The sequence below is a fragment of the Phaenicophaeus curvirostris genome, chromosome 4, assembly GCF_032191515.1.
Source record: "Phaenicophaeus curvirostris isolate KB17595 chromosome 4, BPBGC_Pcur_1.0, whole genome shotgun sequence".
NCBI classification, from domain to species: domain Eukaryota; kingdom Metazoa; phylum Chordata; class Aves; order Cuculiformes; family Cuculidae; genus Phaenicophaeus; species Phaenicophaeus curvirostris.
The window spans coordinates 1416063-1439610 of record NC_091395.1 but is presented as its reverse complement, the minus strand read 5'-3'; the positions used below and the strand labels follow the sequence as shown (position 1 = coordinate 1439610).

The following is a 23548-nucleotide window of genomic DNA, read 5'->3' as shown; positions in this document are numbered from 1 at the left end:
CAACCCAAACCATTCTATGATTCTATCATCCGAAGGGTACTCCAGTTTACCTGAATAAGGACTGCAGTTTGATGAGCGAGGATGCCACCTAATCACCAGGGAGCTGCGTTACCAGTTACGTGGCCTCTATAGATGCTCACAGGACAAGGCACGGTGATGCTCTAATCTTGTAGCAGATCTGTACAGCCTGCTTCTTGCCCTAACCTGCATCCCTCCCTGTTATCAGTAGCCTCTGGGTTTCTTCCAAGGTTTCTTTCTGTACATGCTGAACATTGTCATACTGAATGAGCTTTAAAAGCATTTTATTTCCTGCTAGTATTGAAGTTACAGTCTTTGTAGGTGACTTATACATCCCCCACCCAGAAAATAGGATTGAAGTCCCACAAAACAGGTACCACAAAAGCCATTTCGCATACTTTATTTCTCAAATTTCCACTCCTGTTTGGGTTTTTTTGTCACAACAATAATCATTATCACAGAGTTAACAAGATGGACAACCAGAAAGGGGAATAAATGGTACCTGACTGAAAGTACTTACTTTTTGTCATTTGGGTAGGAACCAGTGGGCATTCAAAGTGTCCAGGCAGAATAAATACAAGTACAACCACATGAAGACCTGGGAACTGGTGAGTCCTGTCCTAAAATTCAGACTGACTCTCCAATATTTGAGTTAACGAGAGTTACAGAAAACCAGATTGACTAGTTTCAGGCACAGGCTTTACAGAAGCACCTTACAAGAGCAGCACTCAGGACCCTGTGCTGAACAATGAGAAGTGTACATTAAACCAAGATTATTCAATTTATCTTGCTTTTAACAGAGGACTTATTTATAAATCACATTAGAAGCTATTTTGGTCTACAGATAAAATTATTTCTTAATGCCCCGCCAGGGATGCCCTCCGCTGCAGTGGCTTGGAAGTGCTGTGGGCTGCAATAGCCAAACCGTCGGGACGGGGCATGTGCTCAGAGCCCTGTCAAGTCTCTAATTCCCTCCTTAATCCAGCTCTTCAGTCTAACAGGGTGCTACAAACAGCAGGGATGTTTTTGTTGTCTGGTATCAGAAGAAAATTGTAGGTATTGTCAACAATGAGCTTTGCAGGCTGAAACATTACAGCAAATTTTGTTTGAGCAATCGTGCTTCAGCCACTCCGGGAAATTCACGGAGGCAAATGAATGAACATTCTCTTCTTCGTCAGTGAGTACCAGGAGTAATTGCGTCCAAGTCAATAATCACAGTTCTCTTTTTCTCATTTTTTACATCACGGTGCATGGAAGGTCACCCCATTTTAATCACGTCTCTGCTCCAGCCCCGTTCGAGAGCAGCAAGTCACTGCCTGCAGGCGAGTTGCCCCTGGTTTAAGCTGCTAACGCAGGGGGCTGAATTTGGTTTTCTACTTGTATCACACATTCACATACTATGCAAATTGCGCATTTCCCTCAAAACACAAACATCTTGACGCTTTTATCACAAAGGGCTTACAGACCATGAATTTCAACATACAACAGATTAAACTCTGCTAGGCATAAATCATTCAGATAGCTCATAGCTCACTTAATCCCGTGGCTGCAGGGCTCTTCTAGATCCTCCACTATCAAGTCCTGCTGGTTATTCACCCAATTTCCTTTTTTCACTGCCTTCCTCTCCTCTTTAGTGTTTTGACAAGCTTGCTCCTGGGGCATCTGGTGGTTGGCAGCAAGCAGAATGGCATTGCTCTGGCCGTGCCGAGAACAGACCTCCCTGTGCACCATCTCCCTGGAGCAGAGCTGAAGCTTAAAGGCGGCCTGAAAGCCTCGTCGGAAGTTTTCGTTAAAGAAACCGTAGATGATGGGGTTGACGCTGCTATTGAAAAAGGCCAGCCAGTGGGCAAAGGGGTAGATGTAGATGTTGATGATCTGCAGCTGGGCATCTGAAAGGTTGGCGTAGTCTGAAAGCATCATCACAGTCCACAAGGGCAGCCAGGAGAGGGTGAAGAGCAAAGCCACAATAATGAGCATTTTGATGACTCTTTGTTTCTTCTTAGACACGCTGTGCCGTTGCTCCTGGCTGTGTTTTCCTACTGCGGGCACCGCTGTGTTGAAGAGAGCAATGCTTATCCTAGCATACATGATAATGATGAGCGACAGGGGAGCTAGATAGATGTTGGCAAAGAGAACTGTCGTGTAGATCTTTCTCATTCCTGGGTCAGGCCAGTCCTCCCGGCACCAGTATACAGGGCGGGTTTCATTGCCATAGCCAAGGATCACCCTGAAATGCTTCTCTTCTTGTACCTGCAGCATGACTGCGGACGGACACATGATTGCGACGGCCAGGATCCAGATGACCGCTATAATGACGACTGCAGTCGGAATGGTCAGCTTCTGCTTGAACGGATAAACGATGCAGCGGAACCTGCAGCAAAGCCACGTGGAGAACACGTTTGAGGAATGCTTACTCAAACAGGCAAGCATACATCCACTTTTTTAATGGTGTCGCTTTTAAAAAGTATGGGGGGAATCATCTCATCCTGCATAAACCAGTGCAGTTCCATTTTGTTACTCCATGTAAGAACTGTGTTGGTAAAAGAAATCTTGAAGTCACGTTTGTTGCTGAAATTTCCCTATTTGGATCTGTCTCCATATCAGCCTGCTCTGCTACTGCATTTAACCAGAGCAGACACCCATGCCTCCGCTATGTGGCTTAATAGCTGAGGAGCAAACCCATTCTAGGCAGCCAGGTGTAGGCCAGCTTTAAGAGATACCAGTGCAGGAGCAAATTGCTGTGGCTGCTCTAGCCCCAGCCACGCTTTGTTTTGCTTAATAGCCCCAGGAGCAAAATCCATCACAGTGTTATGTGGATTCATGAATCGGCCTCAGCACAGGCAGGTGGCTAGAGGGAGATAAAAATAACGGTTTAGAGTCTCTCGTCATCTTACCTGTCCACAGCAATTGCAACCAGGGTAAAGACAGAGGCAGACACAGAAATTCCTTGGACCATCCCACTCATTTTGCAAACCAGGCTTCCAAATGGCCATCCTGGAAAGAAACAGGCGATTGAAATTGCTGCTGTCTCACTGCAGTGCTGTGCCTATACACACAGAGGAAATTTCTGCCCCCAGACTAATAGATTCTGTTTGCTCTGTCAGGCCAGAGCAGGTGTTAGGGAGGCAGAGGCTGTGGAAACAAATGGTTTGTCAAATGCACTGGGTGAGTCTCTAGGGTTCCAAAAACCAGCGAGGAAAACTTGTGTGGTTTAACACCCCATGAAAATGGGATCTCAATATAAGAAAGGGAATTGAACTCTGTGGTTGATTGTTCACTGCATCTGGCTCATAGCATACACCGAGTCTTCCTAAAATACATCCTCAAACTGGGAGGATCCCTTCTTGAAAATGGAGGATGTGGAAATGGGCAAGCACAACCCCAGTAAGAAGGTGGGTTAGAGGCTTGTCTTCCTCACCTCTGACTTCCAGTGACCTAAAATGCCTGTGGAGCCTGCCCAGGAGAGCAGTGTGCAGGTAGTGCTAGGTATATCTTGGGTTAAGATGACCTTTAAGCTGCTGCCTTCTTTCATGGCACGCATTGAATAGTGCCTGCTGATTGCAATACTCTCCTGAGTAGCCTCAAAGCCACGGCACCTCTAACCTCCCTGTGCTGCAGGACACCTAAATGTTTCTAACCGGTGCAGGGTGGTATGTGTGAGAGCTTTTGCCCAGCAGGGCTCCAGATTTGCCCCAGGCTTTCTGAGAGAAGTTGGTTTCTTTAGGAGCAATTTGTGCGTGTCACTGTCACACGCACCCAGCTCTCAGGGTTCCTAGGGAGGCCAGCACCCAAAAATGCAGGCAAGTCCCCTCCAGCTCTTTCTGCCACGCGGTGGGAGCCAACCTACCTGCAATGATGTTGTCCAGGAGGGTGGTGGGCATGCAGAAGATTCCCACCAGTAAGTCGCTGACTGCCAGGTTCAGGATGAAAAGGTTTGTGACCGTACGCATATGTTTACTCCTCAGGATGGTGAAGCAAACCACTCCGTTGCCAACCATGCAGAGCAGGAAGATGAGGAGGTAAAAGGCGATGAATATAGCTGCCACCGAAGGCTGATGAAGGTAGAAGTCCACGTAGGAAACATTGCCCTCTAAGTAGAAGTACTGGTATGTCCCGTTGTAATTCAGCGCCTGAGCCCAATCAAATGAAGAGTTTGAGTCCATTTTCTTACTCGTGTTGTAATCTGCCTGAAAAAATATTTTTTAGAAGGTCGTTTTAGTACCTTCAGATGGATCTGAGGTGGTGTGACTGGTTTCAATAAGCCATGCGCTGAAACATAGGCAAAGCTTATACGTACTTACCCCTCATGGCTTGCTTTTTGACAGGCCGTGTTCTGAGCCTCCCCAGACAGGAATGGCAACAAGTACCCTTAGCGTGAGGTGCCCTATAAAAAGCCACCAGTAAGACTGCCCAAGGTGTTGTTCTGTTCTTCCTTCTGCAGCCCCCATAAATTATGTCCTTCGCTCCCTAGAGGAGAGTGCAGGCAGGTAGGATGTGAACTGGCCCATTGTGTTGTGGCAAGTAAGCAAGCCAGCAACCTGAGTCCTTATTTGGAGAAAGAAAAATAATCAGAATTTTTGAGAAATCCATTTACTCAGCAGCTTGACCAATCCAGTGCTTAAGCAACAGGGAGATTTCTGCCTATGAAGAGTGGTGATTGAATTAAAGCTCTCTGAAGAGATACAAAGCTGCTGCCTGTATGTGATTCTGATCCCATCTCATTGAAGAGGAAATATTGTTGTGTACGATTGGTATTAGACCACAGTTGATTTTATTTCCCTGCTTACGAGCTACATAGATCAGAAGAGTCTGCAAATAGGAAGCACCCCAGTGTGTTTAAGGCGTGCTGAAGTACAAGGCAGCTGTATTAATTCCCTAGCTCTGCTACTGAATTCTTGCATGATCTTGGGAAATTCAGAATCCCTCTGTTTTGTCTTTCCTGCCGTAAAATTTGAGCAATACTTTTCACGCTGCCAAGTATATTTCCCATTCCATATTTATTAGATTATTGTTGGCAAAAAACATGAGCTTTTATGAAAAGAGACTTTTTTCCAACTTTGAACTTTCTCGATATTGTAGCATCTCTGTTTTGAGCCACAAATACCTGTGTTCTGTGTTGCAGAATCAATGCTTTTGCTGCTGTCACGGATTGAAGATCAGGAGCACAAGACTCTTTATCAGACCTCTTGATGGAGCTGAAAGAATTCTTTTTAAGGTGGGTACGGAATTTGTGTGTCCCAAAAACACTGGCTTCCAATTTTAACTGATTTATGGGCCGCAAACAAAATCAAATCTTAACCATGACACTCTTTTAATGTGTTTATTCTGCAAGTCGCATAGAAATGGTATCAGCTGCCCTAGCAGGCCAGCACTGGCATCTTGACATTCACAGCTGACCCCCAGTAACTTACCCTTCAAGCAGCATTCTGATGTGTTTTTTACGTTTATTTTATCTGGCTGCCAGATGGAGACTTTGATAGTTGGGAGTAAAGGGAGTAAGGGAAATGATCAGATTGCTCTCAGCCAATACTGGCAGCAAGATGGCTTCTGGATAACTCTTGATTAAAAGAGGCTTTGGGGTCATATTTCTTTAGCAGGCATACACTTATAGATGCTTAAAGAGGCTGGGGGGTGGAAGTGTTCCTAGTGTAGAAGAGCAGTGAAATTCATTGGTGGCAAAAGGCACCAAATTAATCTTTGTGTGCAGGTGCCTTTAGGTCGCTTACAAATTCCTTGGCATAAATGGCATTTAAATTAAGGCACAAGTAGCCAACTTCTGATGAGTTTGTATGTGAGGGAAGGAAAGTGCTACCTACATCTCTCTTATGATAGGAACTGTGGAGCAGACCCTCTTTTGCATCCCTGATGGGCCGTATGCTGATTTTCCCCTATCCATGGAGCCGTGATGGAAGGTGACATTCTGCTGTCACTCTGTGGAGGGCAGCCCTCTCCCCAGGAGCAGAAAATAAGTGTTAGGTAACAGCGCTGAAGGGACCGGTGTTGTTTCTTCTTGCTAGGTTTTACTTAAAAGAGTTTCTAATTTCCCTTCTCTCTCTGCCTGTTGTTCTCTGATCTATTGACTCATTCCCAGCATGGCCTTGCTGCTGTGCCTGTCAATGAAATTCATTAGCATCAAAGCCTCTGCAAGAGTTCTGCTTCCAGGTAGGAAGTGTAGTAAAAAAAAATATTTATTCTAACGTCTCTGGTTTGGAACAAGCATATGGTGAAAAAAACGTCATGTTCTGGTGTCTTCTGCCTTCTTAGAAGTCAGCAGCAACTCAGTGTTTGTAAAGGGTCTGTATTTTTACATATTCATTAAAACGTCTGCACTTTGAGGTAGGTAGACAAGAAATCTCCTGCAAAAACACGGCTGCTGCTATGTTTTAACAAAGTATTGATGACAAGTTACTCACGTAATAGTTCCTTATTCTCTTTATGGAGAAAGCCTTTATTCATCTTTACTGGTTTTATTCAGAATGTTTTCAAAATTGTTGGAACTATTTTTGTGCAAATGTGTGACCTGCCAGTTGCTTTAACCGGGCAGAGACCAGAGTCAGACGCTGTGGAAACTGTTATAATGCCCGTTTTAATATTCACTCACGAAAGCAAGCACTGATGCATTTTGCGTACAAACACACTCAAGAAGAAGAGTGTTGGCAGAATTCAAATGTAGATATTTGACAGTAGGAGTTTCTGCTGTTCCTTGAAAAAACAGAGCTGGAGCTGTGTTTTATAAGCCCCACGAGACGCTGCATCTCTAAAACTCCATTTAAAGCTCAGCATCTCTAATGCTCCCTTTTGGCCCATGACAAGAAATAGATTTATTGTTGCTGCCCTTCCTTGTGTTCTCCCAGCCAGCTTCTCGGGGTGGCAAAGAGCGGAATCCCAAGCTCTCCCTGCCCCAGGAGAGGAGGAGCATTAATGTCCCGGGAGGTTCCATCACTGGGAAGGACAGAGGGGTGCCCAGCTTGGCATGGCTACGCTGGATGAGGCCCAAATCTGTAACATGGAATCTAACATGCCAGCGTTTGCTCTGTAGCTCTAAGTCACTTTTCTGAGGTTGCCAACCACTGGCATTAATCAAATTAGAAATGCAAGGGCGCTTGAGTCCAGCCTTCTTTTCCTGATGACTAGTGTTGGGAGTGAACGGGGAGCTCGATTTAAAAAAGGGAAGAGAAATAGCACAAAAGGGAGCAGACAGTGCCAGTAATGTGACACTTGTTGCACATTTGGAGCAAGCAAAGCAGGGGATGGAGCTGCCCAAGACCAATTCTGCGTTACAGACGGTAAACGCAGCCATGTGGGCACATGGGAGCTCTGCTGTGTGCACGGAGCTCGTGCTTCTGCTTGGTCTTACAGCCAGTTTGGGAGGTTTTGGCAAGGAGTAGGAATTGCAATACACCCCATCCCAAGGCTTTGGAAAAAGTCAGGCCTTCTGCCCCTTTTCATCCTCTAACAAAAATAAATGTGTTTGGCTCCTTTGGTTTGGTTTCTGTGAGATTCTAAGTTCATGTTCTCCAGTGTTTGTCTGCAGATAAGCCAGCCACAAATATGTTCCTTTTTTTTTAATTACTGTAAATTAACGCTATTTTTCTTCTGTAATCCCTTACTTCCCAGAGATGGTGCTTTCGGAAGGAGACTCTAGCTTGTGGAAGGTGGCTCTTGCCTCATGCTGTGGTCCCAGTTGATGACCACGAGGACCTGTGTTGTCACGAAGCAGCCCTGCAGATGAGAGACAGGTGGCTTTCCTTCCTCACCTTCCATAGTTTGGCTTTTTGCGGGGCCTCTGCTGCTACAAGGGAGAATCTCTGCTGGTAAGAAGTCTTTGTTATTGTCAGTGCAGAGCATGCAGAGAAGGAATATCTGCAGTTCAGAAGTTATTACGACTTTGCACCTTGTCTGCACAACCATTTGCAGACTGCCCAGGCTTTTAACAAGGACAAATTGTCATGCAGGTAATGCAAATATGAGACTTGGGTCCCAGGAGTACAGACTGCTGTGGGCATTCCTGTGTAATGACAGCATTCTAGTGAATTAATTACTTACGACTCTGTTGGTTAAGGCAACTGAAATGATTTCTTATCATCCTAGAAGCAGGAGGCATACTTTTTCTTTGGATACTTAGCTTGGATTTTCTCTCTCTTTCTCACAAGAAAAAGCTTCCCGTTCTTTCATTAATGAGCTCTAGAATCGTTTTTCTTCCTAACTGATAAAAGAGAAGTAGCTAGCAGCCTCGAGGCAAAATGGGAGCTGTGTCTGTCTGGGGTAGTCTGATCACAGTAGTGCTAATTAAATTTTATATGATTGTGGCTGTAGCAAACAGTGAATCTGTTCTACAAATACTGTACCTTACTGGAAATGGAAAAGGTACATGGGGTTTTATTACATTGAAGCTGCAGTGGAAAAGGATTGGCTGGAAGGAGAAAAGGCGGCATAGTGCCTTGTGTTTTGATAAGGGACTGGCCAGCTAAAACAGACAGTGATAAATAATTGAGAGGCACCTAAGACAGAATTGGTCATCAAAGAAAAAGGAAAAAAATAATGCCATGCATAGATATTTCATGATGATAAATAAAAGTAATTTGCTTCCACGTGGTAATTTGATAAGGGCATGGCCTCCCTGCTTCGTTTAATGTACTAGAGGAAACTCTGCAGGGCAGTAAAGCCAGAATCTCAACTAGTGAAAAACACTGGTATTTTAACCACACTGCACTCTGTCACTGCTGAAATCCAAGCAACAGCCCCCATATCCAAATCCATGGTGTAAAGTCTTATAGCGTAACCAGGGCTATCTCACGGACAATTAGTTTTCCATTTCTACAATATCAGTTCAAGGTAATTATGAAGTGAACATAGTTATTTTCATATTGGCCACATGGAAGAAATACCGCTGGAGCCAGCCAGCACTGCTGCACCTTTGTGTACAACCATCTGTTTCTGTTGTCTTGGATTTGTGTGTGTGTGAAATCTCATCACAGAATCCTCTGAGGCTTTAGAAGCTCAAAGAAAGATAAGGGACCTTCAGAGACCTGAAGCGCAGAAGCGTGTTGTCATGGAAAAAGAAAACGTAATGTGGTAAGTGCTACAAAAATGTGTCTTAGTCTTGTTCTAAGCCCGGTACTCAGTAATGGGTTGAACTACTGAAATGGCCTGGAGAACTTTGAAAATGAGAGCATCTCTGTTCTGCTGAAGAGTTAAAAAATCCTGCCTACAAAATGCAGCTGCTGGAGGATGGCAAAAAGCAGGACCTCACTCTCTAAGTGTATCAGAAAGGAGGAGGACTGTGGTTTACCCCATGGCTCAGTGGGTCAGGAAAAGCTGTTGACAGAGAAGAGCAAATTGTTCTTGCCTAAAAAACTGTAAAAAGATCAACTGTGAACAATTCCAATACAGTGAAGTGCTGTTAGCAGCCATTCTTCAGGATTAAGAAGGGTGTGCAAAGCAGTATAAGAATGGAATTGGTCACCTCTGACCCCTGCCTTACTGAAAAGTCATGTTCTTGGAGGATGAAATAGCAGGGAAAGAGGTCTGATTGCCAGCCAGGCAACCATTTCTTATGGAAACCAGCTTAAAATCAGAATGTGATTCAATGGGGATGTGCTGCCCAGCAACGTGCGGTGAGACAGGAGCAAACAGGGGAATTGCTGCCCATATGGCATTCCTGCAGGAATTACCCTTTATCACTTAAACATTATTCTTAGATTTTAAATGCCAGGAGAAATGCATTCTGTAATGATAATTCAAAGACTAAAATACTCACCTCTCCTGGTTTAAAAGCATTAATGTATCCAACACAGCATTACCTCCTGTCAGATTCAAACTTGCACATCACAATTAATTTCTCAGACCACACACATTAAGCCTTGCCCTTAACTTGGCAGAAGTTTGGGGTCTTTCAGAGGTCAGGGGCTGAAAGCACACATTCAGTTTGAAATGACCCCATTCAAATCAGTTACATGCAGTTTTTACTGGGACCGAGATGCAGTGGTCGTTCCCAGCACAAACCCCTGATTAATTATTACAGCCAAAATTACTTCATGTTTTTAGTTTGTGTCCATGTTAACGCTCGCTGCTGCGTGGCTGCAGGCTGGATGTGTTTGGAAGCGTGAGCTTCCTGAGGGTTCCAGGCTCCCTGCAGCAGCTGTAGCCTCATGGGCACAACAGGGACATGCTCGCCCCCACAAAGGCTTGCTGGCCTGGCGAAGACCATCACTTTGACTTGAGGAGCTGTTGAGAATCGTAGCTACGTTCCAGAGTAGCTGATGGATTGTATAGAAACGAGTCTCAGAGCCTTTGTAATATGAATTTCACTTTATTTTAATCTCATGCAGTGCCACAGAGCTGTGCCTGCGCTTAATGGTGTTGGTGTGCACGGAACGGGTGTGTTCCTGCCAGGAGCTGAGAGGGTGGGAGCCTGTGCTCTGTGGGCCAGGCGGCTCCATCTCTCTCGGCTTCAGCCACGTGGAGAGGGGGACCCTGTTGCTACCCAGGAGCTCCAGCTTCCCCAGCACCAGACAGGCTGTACGAGTAAAACCGTGAAGTTTCTTGGTAGCAGCCTGTGTCCTTCTGCTGTTTCTTCCTCATCAGACTCTTTTGTTTCCCTTCTTTTCAGTTCTTTGCCCCGCTGAAGCCCACGAGGCTCATGGTGGAATACAACTCCCATGGAGACGCCACAGGAGCAGCAGACGTGCATTTTGCGAGCTGTGAGGACGCGGTGGCTGCCATGGCCAAGGAGGGGGCACAGCTGGGTAAGTTCAGAGGGGTCTTTTACAGCCCTGGACTCGGCTCCTCGGGAGGTTGGGCACAGCTGGACACGTGACTGGTAGCGCCTTGTGCGAAAGGGTCAGCCTAAATGTTCCTTTCCTAATCACCCCGTAACGAGCTGCGGGCCTTGCACAAGAAGGGAAAAAGGCAGCGTGACACAGGTCCCAGCCCGCCTCTCCCGTGTTGTCCCCAGAGCGCAGTCCCGTTGAGCTCTTCCTGAATGAGCATCCAAAGGTGAAAGATGACTGCTAGGGACAGGGACACAGCCCTGGATTTGGTAAGTGTGTCCTCTACTGATGCTGTTCTACGTTTAGCAATGTGTGTCTTCCCCTTTGCTGAGCCTTTGGGTTTCGGCTTAAAGGCTCAAATCCAGCGTGGCGGGGAGCGGGGCTGAGGTCCACAGGCCCCGTGGGGAAGGGGCAGCGGCCGCTCCCCGCGGCTCCAGCCCGGCTGGGGCTGGGCCTTCCCGGGTTCCGCCTCTCTCTGGGCCAGGGACCCAGTAACGGTGCGGGAGGGGCCACGGGCCCTGGGGGGAGGAGAGGTGGCTGCTTGTCAGTTCTTCTGTCTGTCCGTCTGTCCATCCCTGTGTGTGTATGTCTGTGTGTCTCTGTCTGCCCGTGTCCGTGTGTCCATCTGTGTGTCTGTCCGTCCATGTGTCTGTCTGTCTGGGAAACCTCAGGTGGTCTGGGGAGTCAGAGCGTGTGAACTTAAACGTTGGCCTTGAATAGATGCCCGTGTCTCCTTGGAGCAGCTGGACGGCGCCAGGAAGAGCCGAGTAAACAAGCTGAGGCGGCTGCCGGCCCCAGGTGGAATCACCCGGGGATGAAGTTACCGCGGAGAAGGAGTCGTCCAGTTATGAACTGTGGGTGTCGAGCTAAAGCCGTGGTGCCCGGCCGCGCAGCTGCCGGAGGGGAGCGGAGACTCGTGTCAAATCAATAAAGACGGTTCTTTAGCCCCCAGCGTGTACGAGTCGTGGGTTGCCCCGACCGCCAGCGTCCGTCTGCGTCCGTGCTTCTGTCTGAGTGTCTGTCTGTAAGTCCATGTCCCTCTATCCATGTGTCTGTGCACCCGTGTGTGTGTCTGTGTCTCCCTCTGTCTGTCCGTCAATGTTTCTGTGTCCGTCCGTCTGTCCATGGCCATCCATCCAGGGGTCTGTGGGTCCGTCCACGTGTCCGTCTGTCCATGTCCGTCTATGCATCCCTGTGTCCCTCTGTCTGTCCCTGTGTCCGTCTGTCCGTCCATGTGTCCGTCCGTCCCCGTGTCCGTCTGTCTGCCCCTTTGTCCATCCATCCCCGTGTCTGTCCGTCCCTGTGTCTGTCCGTCCCCGTGTCCATCTGTCCGTCCCCGTGTCCGTCTGTCCATCCATCTGTCCGTCCCCGTGTCCATCTGTCCCTGTGTCCGTCCGTCCCCGTGTCCGTCTCTCCATCCCCGTGTCCGTCTGTCCATCCATGTGTCCGTCTGTCCGTCCCTGTGTCCGTCTGTCCCCGTGTCCGTCTGTCCGTCCATGTGTCTGTCCGTCCCCGTGTCCGTCTGTCCGTCCCTGTGTCCGTCTGTCCATCCCCATGTCCGTCTGTCTGTGTCCATCAGTCCGTCCCCGTGTCTGTCCATCCATGTGTCCGTCTGTCCGTCCCCGTGTCCGTCTGTCCCTGTGTCCGTCTGTCCATCCATGTGTCCGTCTGTCCCCGTGTCCGTCTGTCCCTGTGTCCGTCTGTCCGTCCATGTGTCCGTCTGTCCCCGTGTCCGTCTGTCCGTCCCCGTGTCCGTCTGTCCCCGTGTCCGTCTGTCCGTCCCTTTGTCCATCTGTCCGTCCATGTGTCCGTCTTTCTGTCCATGTGTCCGTATGTCCGTCCCCGTTGCTGTCTGTCCGTCCATATGTCCGTTTGTCTGTCCCTTTGTCCGTCTGTCCGTCCCCGTGTCCGTCTGTCCGTCCATGTGTCCGTCTGTCCCTGTGTCCGTCTGTCCGTCCCTGTGTCCGTCTGTCCCTGTGTCCGTCTGTCCCTGTGTCCGTCTGTCCCTCCCCGTGTCCGTCTGTCCATCCATGTGTCCGTCCGTCCCCGTGTCCGTCTGTCCGTCCCTGTGTCCGTCTGTCCCTGTGTCCGTCTGTCCGTCCCCGTGTCCGTCTGTCCGTCCCCGTGTCCGTCTGTCCGTCCATGTGTCCGTCTGTCCCTGTGTCCGTCTCTCCCCGTGTCCGTCTGTCCGTCCCCGTGTCCGTCTGTCCGTCCCTGTGTCCGTCTGTCCCTGTGTCCGTCTGTCCGTCCCTTTGTCCGTCTGTCCCTGTGTCCGTGTGTCCATCCATGTGTCCGTCTGTCCGTCCCTGTGTCCGTCTGTCCCCGTGTCCGTCTGTCCGTCCCTGTGTCCGTCTGTCCCCGTGTCCGTCTGTCCGTCCCCGTGTCCGTCTGTCCCCGTGTCCGTCTGTCCGTCCCCGTGTCCGTCTGTCCGTCCCCGTGTCCGTCCGTCCCCGTGTCCGTCTGTCCGTCCCTGTGTCCGTCTGTCCCTGTGTCCGTCTGTCCGTCCCTTTGTCCGTCTGTCCCCGTGTCCGTCTGTCCATCCATGTGTCCGTCTGTCCCCGTGTCCGTCTGTCCGTCCCTGTGTCCGTCTGTCCCCGTGTCCGTCTGTCCGTCCCCGTGTCTGTCTGTCCCCGTGTCCGTCTGTCCGTCCCCGTGTCCGTCTGTCCGTCCCCGTGTCCGTCTGTCCATCCCCATGTCCGTCTGTCCGTCCCCGTGTCCGTCTGTCCGTCCCTGTGTCCGTCTGTCCATCCATGTGTCCGTCTGTCCCTGTGTCCGTCTGTCCCCGTGTCCGTCTGTCCGTCCCCGTGTCCATCTGTCCGTCCCCGTGTCCGTCTGTCCCCGTGTCCGTCTGTCCGTCCCCATGTCCGTCTGTCCGTCCATGTGTCCATCTTTCTGTCCATGTGTCCGTATGTCCGTCCCCGTTGCTGTCTGTCCGTCCATATGTCCGTTTGTCTGTCCCTTTGTCCGTCTGTCCGTCCCCGTGTCTGTCTGTCCGTCCATGTGTCCGTCTGTCCGTCCCCGTGTCCGTCTGTCCCCGTGTCCGTCTGTCCGTCCCCATGTCCGTCTGTCCGTCCCTTTGTCCGTCTGTCCGTCCATGTGTCCATCTTTCTGTCCATGTGTCCGTCTGTCCCTGTGTCCGTCTGTCCATCCATGTGTCCGTCCGTCCCCGTGTCCGTCTGTCCGTCCCCGTGTCCGTCTGTCCGTCCCTGTGTCCGTCTGTCCCTGTGTCCGTCTGTCCGTCCCCGTGTCCGTCTGTCCGTCCATGTGTCCGTCTGTCCCTGTGTCCGTCTCTCCCCGTGTCTGTCTGTCCGTCCCCGTGTCCGTCTGTCCGTCCCTGTGTCCGTCCGTCCCTGTGTCCGTCTGTCCGTCCCCGTGTCTGTCTGTCCGTCCCCGTGTCCGTCTGTCCCCGTGTCCGTCTGTCCATCCATGTGTCTGTCCGTCACCGTGTCCGTCTGTCCGTCCCTTTGTCCGTCCCCCGTGTCCGTCTGTCCCCGTGTCCGTCTGTCCGTCCATGTGTCCGTCTGTCCCTGTGTCCGTCTGTCTGTGTGTCCTTTGTCTGTCTGCGTGTCCGTCTGTCCATCCATATGTCCGTCTCCTTGTCCGTTTGTCTGTCCCTGTGTCCGTCTGTCTGTGTCCGTCTATCCGTCCCTCTGTCCGTCCGTCTGTCCCCGTGTCCGTCTGTCCGTCCCTGTGTCCGTCCGTCCCTGTGTCCGTCTGTCCGTCCCCGTGTCTGTCTGTCCGTCCCCGTGTCCGTCTGTCCCCGTGTCCGTCTGTCCATCCATGTGTCTGTCCGTCACCGTGTCCGTCTGTCCGTCCCTTTGTCCGTCCCCGTGTCCGTCTGTCCCCGTGTCCGTCTGTCCGTCCATGTGTCCGTCTGTCCCTGTGTCCGTCTGTCTGTGTGTCCTTTGTCTGTCTGCGTGTCCGTCTGTCCATCCATATGTCCGTCTCCTTGTCCGTTTGTCTGTCCCTGTGTCCGTCTGTCTGTGTCCGTCTATCCGTCCCTCTGTCCGTCCGTCTGTCCCTGTGTCCGTCTGTCGATATGTCCGTGTGTCTGTCCCTGTGTCGGTCTGTCCGTCCCCGTGTCCGTCTGTCTATCCATATGTCCATCTGTCCCCGTGTCCCTCTGTCCGTCCCCGTGTCTGTGTGTCCCCCCGCCGTGTGGCAGGCGGGTCCCTCCGGGCGGCTGCTCGGGCTCTCGCTGTGTCTCTCCCTCCCTCGAGGCGGTCGCCGAGCGCTCGGGGCCGTGTCCGTGCGGGGCCGATGGCGGCGCCGGTCCCAGCCCCGCTCTCCCCGTTTCCAGCGCCGGCGCCCCGGCCTCCTGCAGCCGGGGCCCAAACCCTCCCCGGAAACACCCGGCAGGCGGCGCGGGGCCGTCCCGGTTTTATTTTGGTGCCCGACAAAGCGGCCGGAGCCGCCCCGCCCTCCGCAGCCCCGTCGGGGCGGGCAGAGCGGCGGCTGCCCGGGGGCCGCCGGGCGAACGCGGCGTCCCCGTCACCCAGCGGCGTAACGCGCTCCCAGCCGCTCCAGGGAACGGGAAACGCCCCCTGCGGAATTAAACTGGCCCCTAATAAAGTCTGTACAAAGCCAGACACGCTCCCCAGGCACTGCAAAACATTCTGGGGGCTGAGCGGCCTTCCAGTTAAACCAGACCAAACACGCGGGTGGCTCCCAGAGGAAGCCTTGCGGAGCAACACACAATTCCGTGAGGTAACAGCAACAAAGACCCGTGAAACAAACTCAGAAGCCCTTAACCATGTTTCCAATAACTAGAACTCCTCATAGGTGACAGCGATTCATTCCTATTTCATCTCTCCTTCATTTGGATCGAACAAAACCAGAAGCGCCAGGTTTATTACAAGGATTTCTCACGTGCACAAGGGAGAAGGGGATCCAAATGTCCCGAAGCCTGTGTTCGGGGGAGGACTCGGTACGGAAACGCTGGGGAATCCAGCTCCTCCAGGCACCGGGCCGAGCTGGGAGCACAGTTACAGCCTGGGCTTTGCTCCCCGTTCCGCAGGCCCAGTGTGGAGCTCCGGGAGGGAGCCCGGAGGCGTCCTGAGGCGCTCCCAGGCCAGATCGGTGTGGCCATAACTCAGATCCCACGCCGCACACACCCCAGGCCCCCAGCCCCTAAGTACAGACAGAGAAGTTTCACAGCTTTGTTTGACTGATACTGGTTTGCAGGGTGAACCCGAGGCGCAGGCCGGGCTGAGGAAACAAGCCGGGAGGTGCCGGGGGGCGTCTCACCCGGCCCCGATGCCGCACATCCAGCTCAGGTTGGCAGTGGCAATGGGGAAAGGGGATTTCAAGTGCAGCCAGACACGAGGATTACAATGCTCCCATCCTGCTTTCCGCGAGCCTTTGCCGAGCAGCAGCAGGACGCTTCCAGGCCACGTGCCAGAGGACAAGAGCATCCCCCCCTCGCACACGCGGACACACTCACACACGCACAGAGCTCCTCTCTGGGCAGGGGCTCTGCTCTCGCTGTGCCCCGGGGCCGCTCCACGTGGGGTTCCCAAGCAGCACGGGCTCAGGTCGGAACGCAGGCAGGTTCCTGTATGGGGAGGGCTCTGACCGTCGTGGCGGCACAGGAGACCGTAACCACCACGAAGCCCCTTCCCCTCCGACCTGAGAACACAGGCAAGAGTCTTCTCTTCCCACTCCCCGACCAACTCCAGAAACCACCACCAGCTGCAGCCAAGGCTCGGTCACATCTGCAGCCCCAACCCCAATGAGAGCATCTCTGTTCTGCTGAAGAGTTAAAAAATCCTGCCTACAAAATGCAGCTGCTGGAGGATGGCAAAAAGCAGGACCTCACTCTCTAAATGTATCAGAAAGGAGGAGGACTGTGGTTTACCCCATGGCTCAGTGGGTCAGGAAAAGCTGTTGACAGAGAAGAGCAAATTGTTCTTGCCTAAAAAACTGTAAAAAGATCAACTGTGAACAATTCCAATACAGTGAAGTGCTGTTAGCAGCTATTCTCAGGATTAAGAAGGGTGTGCAAAGCAGTATAAGAATGGAATTGGTCACCTCTGACCCCTGCCTTACTGAAAAGTCATGTTCTTGGAGGATGAAATAGCAGGGAAAGAGGTCTGATTGCCAGCCAGGCAACCATTTCCTATGGAAACCAGCTTAAAATCAGAATGTGATTCAATGGGGATGTGCTGCCCAGCAACGTGCGGTGAGACAGGAGCAAACAGGGGAATTGCTGCCCATATGGCATTCCTGCAGGTGAGGATCTGAGGTTTGTACCACGTTCCCAGCTGAACATAAGACAACAGCAGAGTAAGGTACAAAAATGCCTGTGGCCCTAGTGGCACATAAGCAGGACAGTAGCGTCCAGAGATAACTCCATGCTATTCGTGACTCTTTTTTTTTCACTTAGTTCCAGTCAATTCAATTCAACACAGATTTGGGTCAAGTCTGTAAGAAGTCACAGGAAAGATGAGAGGGCTCAAAAGTGTGACCTATGGGGAAATAGAGTAAGATAAGGGTTCCTTTCATCTAAAAAGCTAAAATGTGGCAATCTGATCTCCCCTTTTGCTGTAAATTTCAGAAGCACTTTATCACAGTATCATATGTTTCAAAAGGTTACGGGTGAAGGATGTGTGTCTGCAGTTCCTTATAAGCACGGCCTATCTTTGCTTTCTCTCCCAGAGGCTTCAGCAACAGCCCAACACCAGATTCCTAAGTGAGGCTCGAGTGTGGGACAGGCAGAAGTGCAGAAACTCACTCTATGGAGCCACCCATCTTTGCCAAGAGAAAGGCCACAGGAACAACAGCTGTTTTCCCATGTCAAGAATTCACTGGAGCGTCCTCAACTCCTTGGAAATGGTCTTAAGGTATGTTTTAATCTTGCTTTGTACTTAGCGTCTGTTTCCCTTAGAAGCAGAAATGGTGGCCTGCATAATACAAGACTTGAATTTCAAAGTAAAACTCTGAGGATATTTAGAAGCTGAGGTAGTAGAACTTATTCTTCAAGTGAATATTTTATTTACCTTGCCATTTTGATGAAATTTTGCATGAAACACCTAGGCACATGGAAGGGGCAGGCTTTCAGCTCAGAAAAAGGAAAGAAAAGCCACAATATAAGTAACAAGCAGCAATAACTAATATGTTCTTACTGGCGCTGGCTCATCCTGCAGACTTGTTCATCTTCATGGAAGTCAATTTCTCATTTTTAAATGGACAATTCCAGGGAGAGAGACTCATCTGGCAGTTGCACACAGGACTTTATGAGTAGACTTAAACTGTTCATCCTCTCCTAACAGCCTTTTATCTGGAGAGAATGAGTGGGAGCCAAGGCAAATATTTTGTCAGAGTACTTCTTCCAAAGATCTTAAACTGCTCCTCCCCTGTCTAATGATAATTAAGATGCCTATCAGTAGCATTGCTCTAACAAACACAAGACTGAGTTGCAGATTACTCACCCACTTGGGTTAGGAGGACATAACGTTTTGCCAAAAAGCAAAATCTCAAATGCAAATCAAGAGATTCTGACAGGAAAGCATTCACAGCAAGTGTATCACATTTGTCTGGAATATATATTGCTTTTTCCACCCCACTTCATTCTTCTGACTTTCAAATATCAGTTTTCAATTAAACACTCATTCTTTCGTCAGACTAAGTGAGTAAGAGTAAGGCTGAAAATTTACCTTAGTAAAACCTTGCTATAGCTGAGTATTTTTTGCTGCTTGCTAGTAGTTGCCCTTAGACACCAACATATGAATCGCTTCCTTTCAGGTGCATTCATGACTCCTAGTGATTCACGCAGAAGCATTCAAAATCAAAGTGTCCCATTTGGCTTATTGTTGAATACAGACTGGAAGTTTGTCCATTACTTGTTTTGCCTTTTTATCTGTCCTGAAGCTGCACAAGAACACAGATCTATAGCGTCAACAGATAGATAAAATGACAGTGGTTTTAATATCAGCTCTTGGTTACGCACCAAAATGAATGTTATCTAATGTTTTGGTAGCAAAGGAACACAGAATTCACCTATTGTCAGAGGATTAGAGCTTAGGCTGCTTGCCTACTGCTTCTTTCTAAACCTCCCCCTGCTCCCTCCCCACCCCCCGATGCTTAGTCACCATTCAGCTTCTCGTTTTAAAGTTTTCCTATGTGATGTGTCACAGGCTGTTTCAATTTTTAAGTAAAATCTCAGCCAACTGTTCCCTGAAATAAGGTTAAAGTATGATTTCCACACACAGGCACACTTACCCAGCCACTTTATTAAGGAGCCAAGCAGATTTTAACTCCCTTATTCTTGGAAATGGCTTTTTGTCATCTTCCCAAGAATTCCCATAAGACCACTCACATCTCAAAGCTCTGAATTTATTGGTGGCCTTTTTGCATCTGGATTTGAAGGAGTCTTTTTAGCCTTAGTCTTCTCGGCCAGCAGCAGGGACAGAAACCAGGCTGGTATTACCACTGATTTCAGCAACAGGGAGCAGAAATACTCATCAGGCAGGCTCTCCACAAGCAAATGATACGGCACGTTGCATACAAGGTTCAGACTGGTCCTGATGGTAGAGATATACACCCACACCTCAAATTAATAGCCACCAAGTCAGGAAGCAGGCACACACAGAGAGCAGCTGTTCAGGAAGTGCACAACACCTAATTGAAAGCTGTTGTGTTTCCTACCAAGGCCAAGTGCAGGTATAAGAACACGCCCCCTCATAGTGCTCTTGTCCTATTGTACTGAAAACACAAGGACTCTCAGAAATCCTTTTCTAAGTCAGTTTGCTTGGCACTTGGGATGCTTTCAAAGACAATAACACTTAGAGCACTGTCCCTCTAGAGCATTCACTCCACCACATAGTCCAGTATGAGGATTATTGGGCTTGCTACAATAAAGACAAGTGCTGTAGAAGCCAGGACTGCGCCGAAAGCCAAGTGCGTGCACTCCACTGTGTCTTTGCTCTGCAGGCATCGCTGTTCTGCTGAAAGTATAAGATTCTCCCTAAATTAAGTGGGTTTTCGTGGCCGAGAAGCAAGACTTTAATGAAAGCACTGTAGGAAAAAAGCTAAGATAATGAGAGAGTAGCATTCTCCCTGTTCACCAGCGCACACAGACCCACCGAGCACCGCAGCATTAGCATCGTTTTAAGAGTACAAAGCAGTGCTGTTGGATCTCTCTTCTACTTAGCTAACGCTGGCTCATCAGCCACGTCCACTGTTCCTGTGAGTCAGACATGGAAGCAAAACAGCCTTAGTGCCCTCTGCTACCACCACATACCTTGTTTTTGTCCATTTTTACTAAATACCATCTATTTGTCCATTTTTATTAGCGCATTACTTGCACTCAGAAGGGGCAACAAGCCCCTAGTTGAAAAGTTTTCAGTAGAATTTAATTATTTTAATTCAGTACTCCTGAGATCCACTCTGCAAGCAGCAGCTTCCCCTCCATTGTGGGAAAGTGGCCAGGGACCCCACCAAACATCATCTGAACTGACCTGAGCTTTTCCTCTGGAGAGTTACTCCAGCGAGCACTTACTGCTAAGTGTTTCGGATTAAGCTACACGGACATTTAAACGATCACCTCCAGGCTTTATGCAGCACTAAACCCCCCACCAAATGGGAGATGAGTCTCCTAAATTGCCACTTTCCAGCTCAGCAGATGATTTTTACTGTTCCCAGTCCCTCAATATTGGCCAGGTAGTTGGCACAAAGCTGAACTATCCGATATAAAGTGCAGATTAAGGCTCTGTGTGTGAATCTCCGCTTGTTAGAGCGGTCAGAGCTGACATTGCTTGGAGCATTAATGTGCACAGAGTAACCTGGAGAGTGGGTCAGAGGGTGCAGGTGTAGTCATAGTTTAGATAGGAGAACCACGAGTGCACAATAATTGGCAAACAAAGCAAGCCATTTAGAATCTGCTCAGTCAAGTTGCAAGCTAATTGATGGCAGTGCCTGCTTCTGTGTATGTCTCCGCAGAGTGAGTGACTGGAACTCAGCTTTGGAATGCTTACAGCGCTTCACTAGTCTGTACAGGAACTCAGACGTGTTAGTTTTCAATCTGCTGCAGGGCTGCAAACTGCCAGGAGCTACTGCAAACAAATCTGCTCTGTCACGTGCCCTGCAGTAAGCAATTAAGGGCTTTCTTTTGAAGGATTGAGGTGTCCCTAGAGGAAGTCTCATCCTATGAAGTGGGAAGAGAGGGTCCTAAGTAATTAATTAAGCAGGTTAAGCTGCTTTCCCACCCACCCTTCCACTGCAGCCGACAGGTCCCCGAGTGGCTGAAAGAGCCAGCATTGCCTTACAGGCGATTCCCACGCGGAGCTGGTAGCGGTTGGAATTCAGGTTCCAAACCAGAATTACTTGCTCAGCCTAAAAGCACTCCTTGGATCAGACAACTGCAATGGGACTTCCGTTCAACAGCAACGCTAAAGAAGTCTGACTTTAAGCCTTGATTCACATCGATTTGTGTCTAAGTTAAAAATCATCTTTTAAGGTAGCTACAGAACCTACTGTCACACAGGTGCTGCTGTGGGGGGCAAAGGAGGACAGGATTCACACCGCTAGAATAGTAATGGGATGTGCAAATGGGGTAGAGATTATCCCAGCCATCCCTCCAGGGGCCATTCAGCATTAAGAACTCCGACTGTTAGGAAGTTCCTCTCATTATGGCAAACCAAGTATGAACCCAGCAGTAAATAACATAAAATAACTCTAAGCAAGCCTAAATTGAGAACAAAACTCAAGAAATATTATGCTTGTGACAGCTTTCTCACATGCTATCCTCAGCCCAGCCATCAAAGCTAAAATTTCCCGCCTAACCAGACAGCCTTTCTTCTGAAATGGAAAGCCTGGGCAATAGGATTTGTCAGTATTTATGACATCACCTCCTGTATGGCTTTTAAACATAAGATATGTGGGGGTTTTATTTTCATTCCATTTTACTAGAAAATTGGTTTCTCCATAGAATTATTGAAGCGGAATGAAGAATTTTCCTTGTCTTTCCCAGCCTCCATTCTCCTAGGAGAATGTGAGACGCCAGCAGCCTGAACTAGAGCAATACCAACACAAATGCCACCTCACAAGGGTCCTTTGTACTAGATTATATCTATTCTTATCTTGAAAAATATGCAAGAGCGCTATCATGCTGATTTAAGTCTATTTTAGCGTAGAAACTCTATTGCCCAATGCAAGATAGGAATGAAAGCAAACAGAGCCCATGACCAGGAACGTATTCCTTTCTTAGCTGTAAGACCCACCTCAATACAAGACTGACTTTAAGGCTCTAATTGGTTTTCATACAAGAGAAGAGAAGTGCCTCCTTTACAAATCAAAGGAGGAGGGGCATATAAATATCAAACCTGGAAGAAAGTACCCAATAAGTATCTAGTTTTGGCAGAAATCACAATAGCAGATCCAGGGTTACAAAGCCAACACCCTCCTTGCAGGCATTTGCTGTGAAAAAAGCAGTAAAGGTGTGTAAACTACTAGTGGAAGAGCCTTAAGTCTAGTAATAGACATGGTTTTGGGAGCTGTAGCCTAAAAGAACATTAGTTACCCCCTCCATACCTCTGAGTTCAAACCCAGACAGCTGCACATTTAGTATTAAATTAATTTTGGCTTTATATGGTTTGCATTTTACCTAGGAGGTTGCAGAGGGGTGGGTGTTGATCTCTCCTCCCAGGTGATTGACAGGACGAGAGGAAATGGCCTCAAGCTGCATCAGGGGACGTTTAGATCGGACAGTGGGAAAAATTTCTTCATGGAAAGGGTTCTCAGCCACTGGCAGAGGCTGCCCAGGGAGGTGTTGGTGTCCCCATTCCTGGAGGGGTTTAAAAGGCAGGTAGGTGAGGTGGTCGAGGACATGGTTTAGTATTGGACAGGTACTGTTGGAGCTGATGATCTCAAAGGTCTTTTCCAACCTAATGATTCTACACCAGGGATCACTACTTAGAGTTAAATAGTATTTTTACCTCCTTATCCAAGTTCTCAGGTAGTGGAATATCCTGTTGTGCTTCGCTAGAAGCTAAGCAGAAGAGTCTGCCTTGTCAGAGGGCAGGTGAGGTGGACTACTCATGTGGCAACTCCAAGATGAATCCTTAACCCTCGGCTGTAACCAAGTCAGATTTGTCCAGAGGCAACACCTTTCATAACTATAAACTAAGCAGAAGGAAAACCCGTTATAGCAAGGATTTAGCACAGTATCACCTCAAAGAGCCAATAGCTTGTAGAAGGGCCGTAGAACAGGGAAGCACTGTGAACTCTCCCTGTACCTTCCTGCTTGCTAACTATTTGCTTCACTGGCCAGGCACAGCAACATCAACATCTGTAGTCACTTCAAATACCCACTCACCCATCAATTGGTAAGTTACTTCTGTGACTTGCTTGCATCATTTGAACCCATTTAGTACTCCTGATTTCCAATTTACTGCCTCAGCAACTCAGTTTTCATTGTGCACTGAGCAATTTCCACTAAAATTTAAGCCTTGCCTGGATAACGTTGATAGTCACCTCAAACAGAGGGCAGATTTCACCTGCTCCTTGTCATACGGAGAGGCTCTCTCTAACCCGTGGTGTTGAAGCTGTCACGTTTGAGGTGGTTTTTTTGTCCAGAGTTCTCTTCCCTAGTGTCACCTGTGTCTGCTTTTCTGTTCTTTTTTTTTTTTTTGGTCCAGATACACCACATCCTTCATCAGGGATGAAGAGGAGACTGGCATGCAGCACAGTGACTTGGAAGAAACCAGTGGCTTCAGTGGCACAGTAAGATATCCTGCTTTGTCATCTCCTCTTTCCTGATA

General features: G+C 49.1%; 2 protein-coding genes across 5 annotated transcripts; one reads left to right on the top strand and one right to left on the bottom strand.

The window, feature by feature from the left end:
• Positions 1-1543: 1543 nt before the first annotated feature.
• Positions 1544-4449, bottom strand: NPFFR2 (neuropeptide FF receptor 2). Its single transcript, XM_069854987.1, has 3 exons — positions 3866-4449; positions 2913-3012; positions 1544-2389 (listed from the first exon to the last, which is right to left on the bottom strand). Exons 1-3 carry the CDS (start codon positions 4179-4181, stop codon positions 1549-1551), a joined length of 1257 nt encoding a protein of 418 aa, XP_069711088.1. The 5' UTR covers positions 4182-4449; the 3' UTR covers positions 1544-1548.
• Positions 4450-7689: 3240 nt separating this feature from the next.
• LOC138719687 (G-rich sequence factor 1-like) lies at positions 7690-11736 on the top strand. Of its 4 annotated transcripts, XR_011337268.1 has the most exons (5): positions 7690-7832; positions 8997-9093; positions 10631-10766; positions 10976-11059; positions 11511-11736. XR_011337268.1 is itself a non-coding variant. In XM_069854988.1 (4 exons), exons 1-3 carry the CDS (start codon positions 10375-10377, stop codon positions 11032-11034), a joined length of 360 nt encoding a protein of 119 aa, XP_069711089.1. In that variant the 5' UTR covers positions 10098-10374; the 3' UTR covers positions 11035-11059; positions 11534-11736. The 4 variants fall into 4 exon arrangements, 1 of the variants encoding a protein (XP_069711089.1); XR_011337267.1 differs by lacking the exon at positions 7690-7832 and having other exon boundaries at positions 8211-9093; XM_069854988.1 differs by lacking the exons at positions 7690-7832; positions 8997-9093 and adding an exon at positions 10098-10539 and having other exon boundaries at positions 11534-11736.
• The last annotated feature ends 11812 nt before the right edge of the window (positions 11737-23548 follow it).

Bases quoted from the DNA above. Each gene is read 5' to 3' on its own strand.
- NPFFR2 (XM_069854987.1), bottom strand. From the start codon at position 4,181: ATGGACTCAAACTCTTCATTTGATTGGGCTCAGGCGCTGAATTACAAC. The intron at 3,013-3,865 runs GTAGGTTGGCTC...GTTTCTTTCCAG, and splicing joins CCTGGACAACATCATTGCAG to GATGGCCATTTGGAAGCCTG. The intron at 2,390-2,912 runs GTAAGATGACGA...GCTTTGCTGCAG, and splicing joins GTTGCAATTGCTGTGGACAG to GTTCCGCTGCATCGTTTATC.
- LOC138719687 (XM_069854988.1), top strand. From the start codon at position 10,375: ATGGTGTTGGTGTGCACGGAACGGGTGTGTTCCTGCCAGGAGCTGAGA. The intron at 10,540-10,630 runs GTACGAGTAAAA...CCTTCTTTTCAG, and splicing joins TCCCCAGCACCAGACAGGCT to TTCTTTGCCCCGCTGAAGCC. The intron at 10,767-10,975 runs GTAAGTTCAGAG...TGTTGTCCCCAG, and splicing joins CAAGGAGGGGGCACAGCTGG to AGCGCAGTCCCGTTGAGCTC.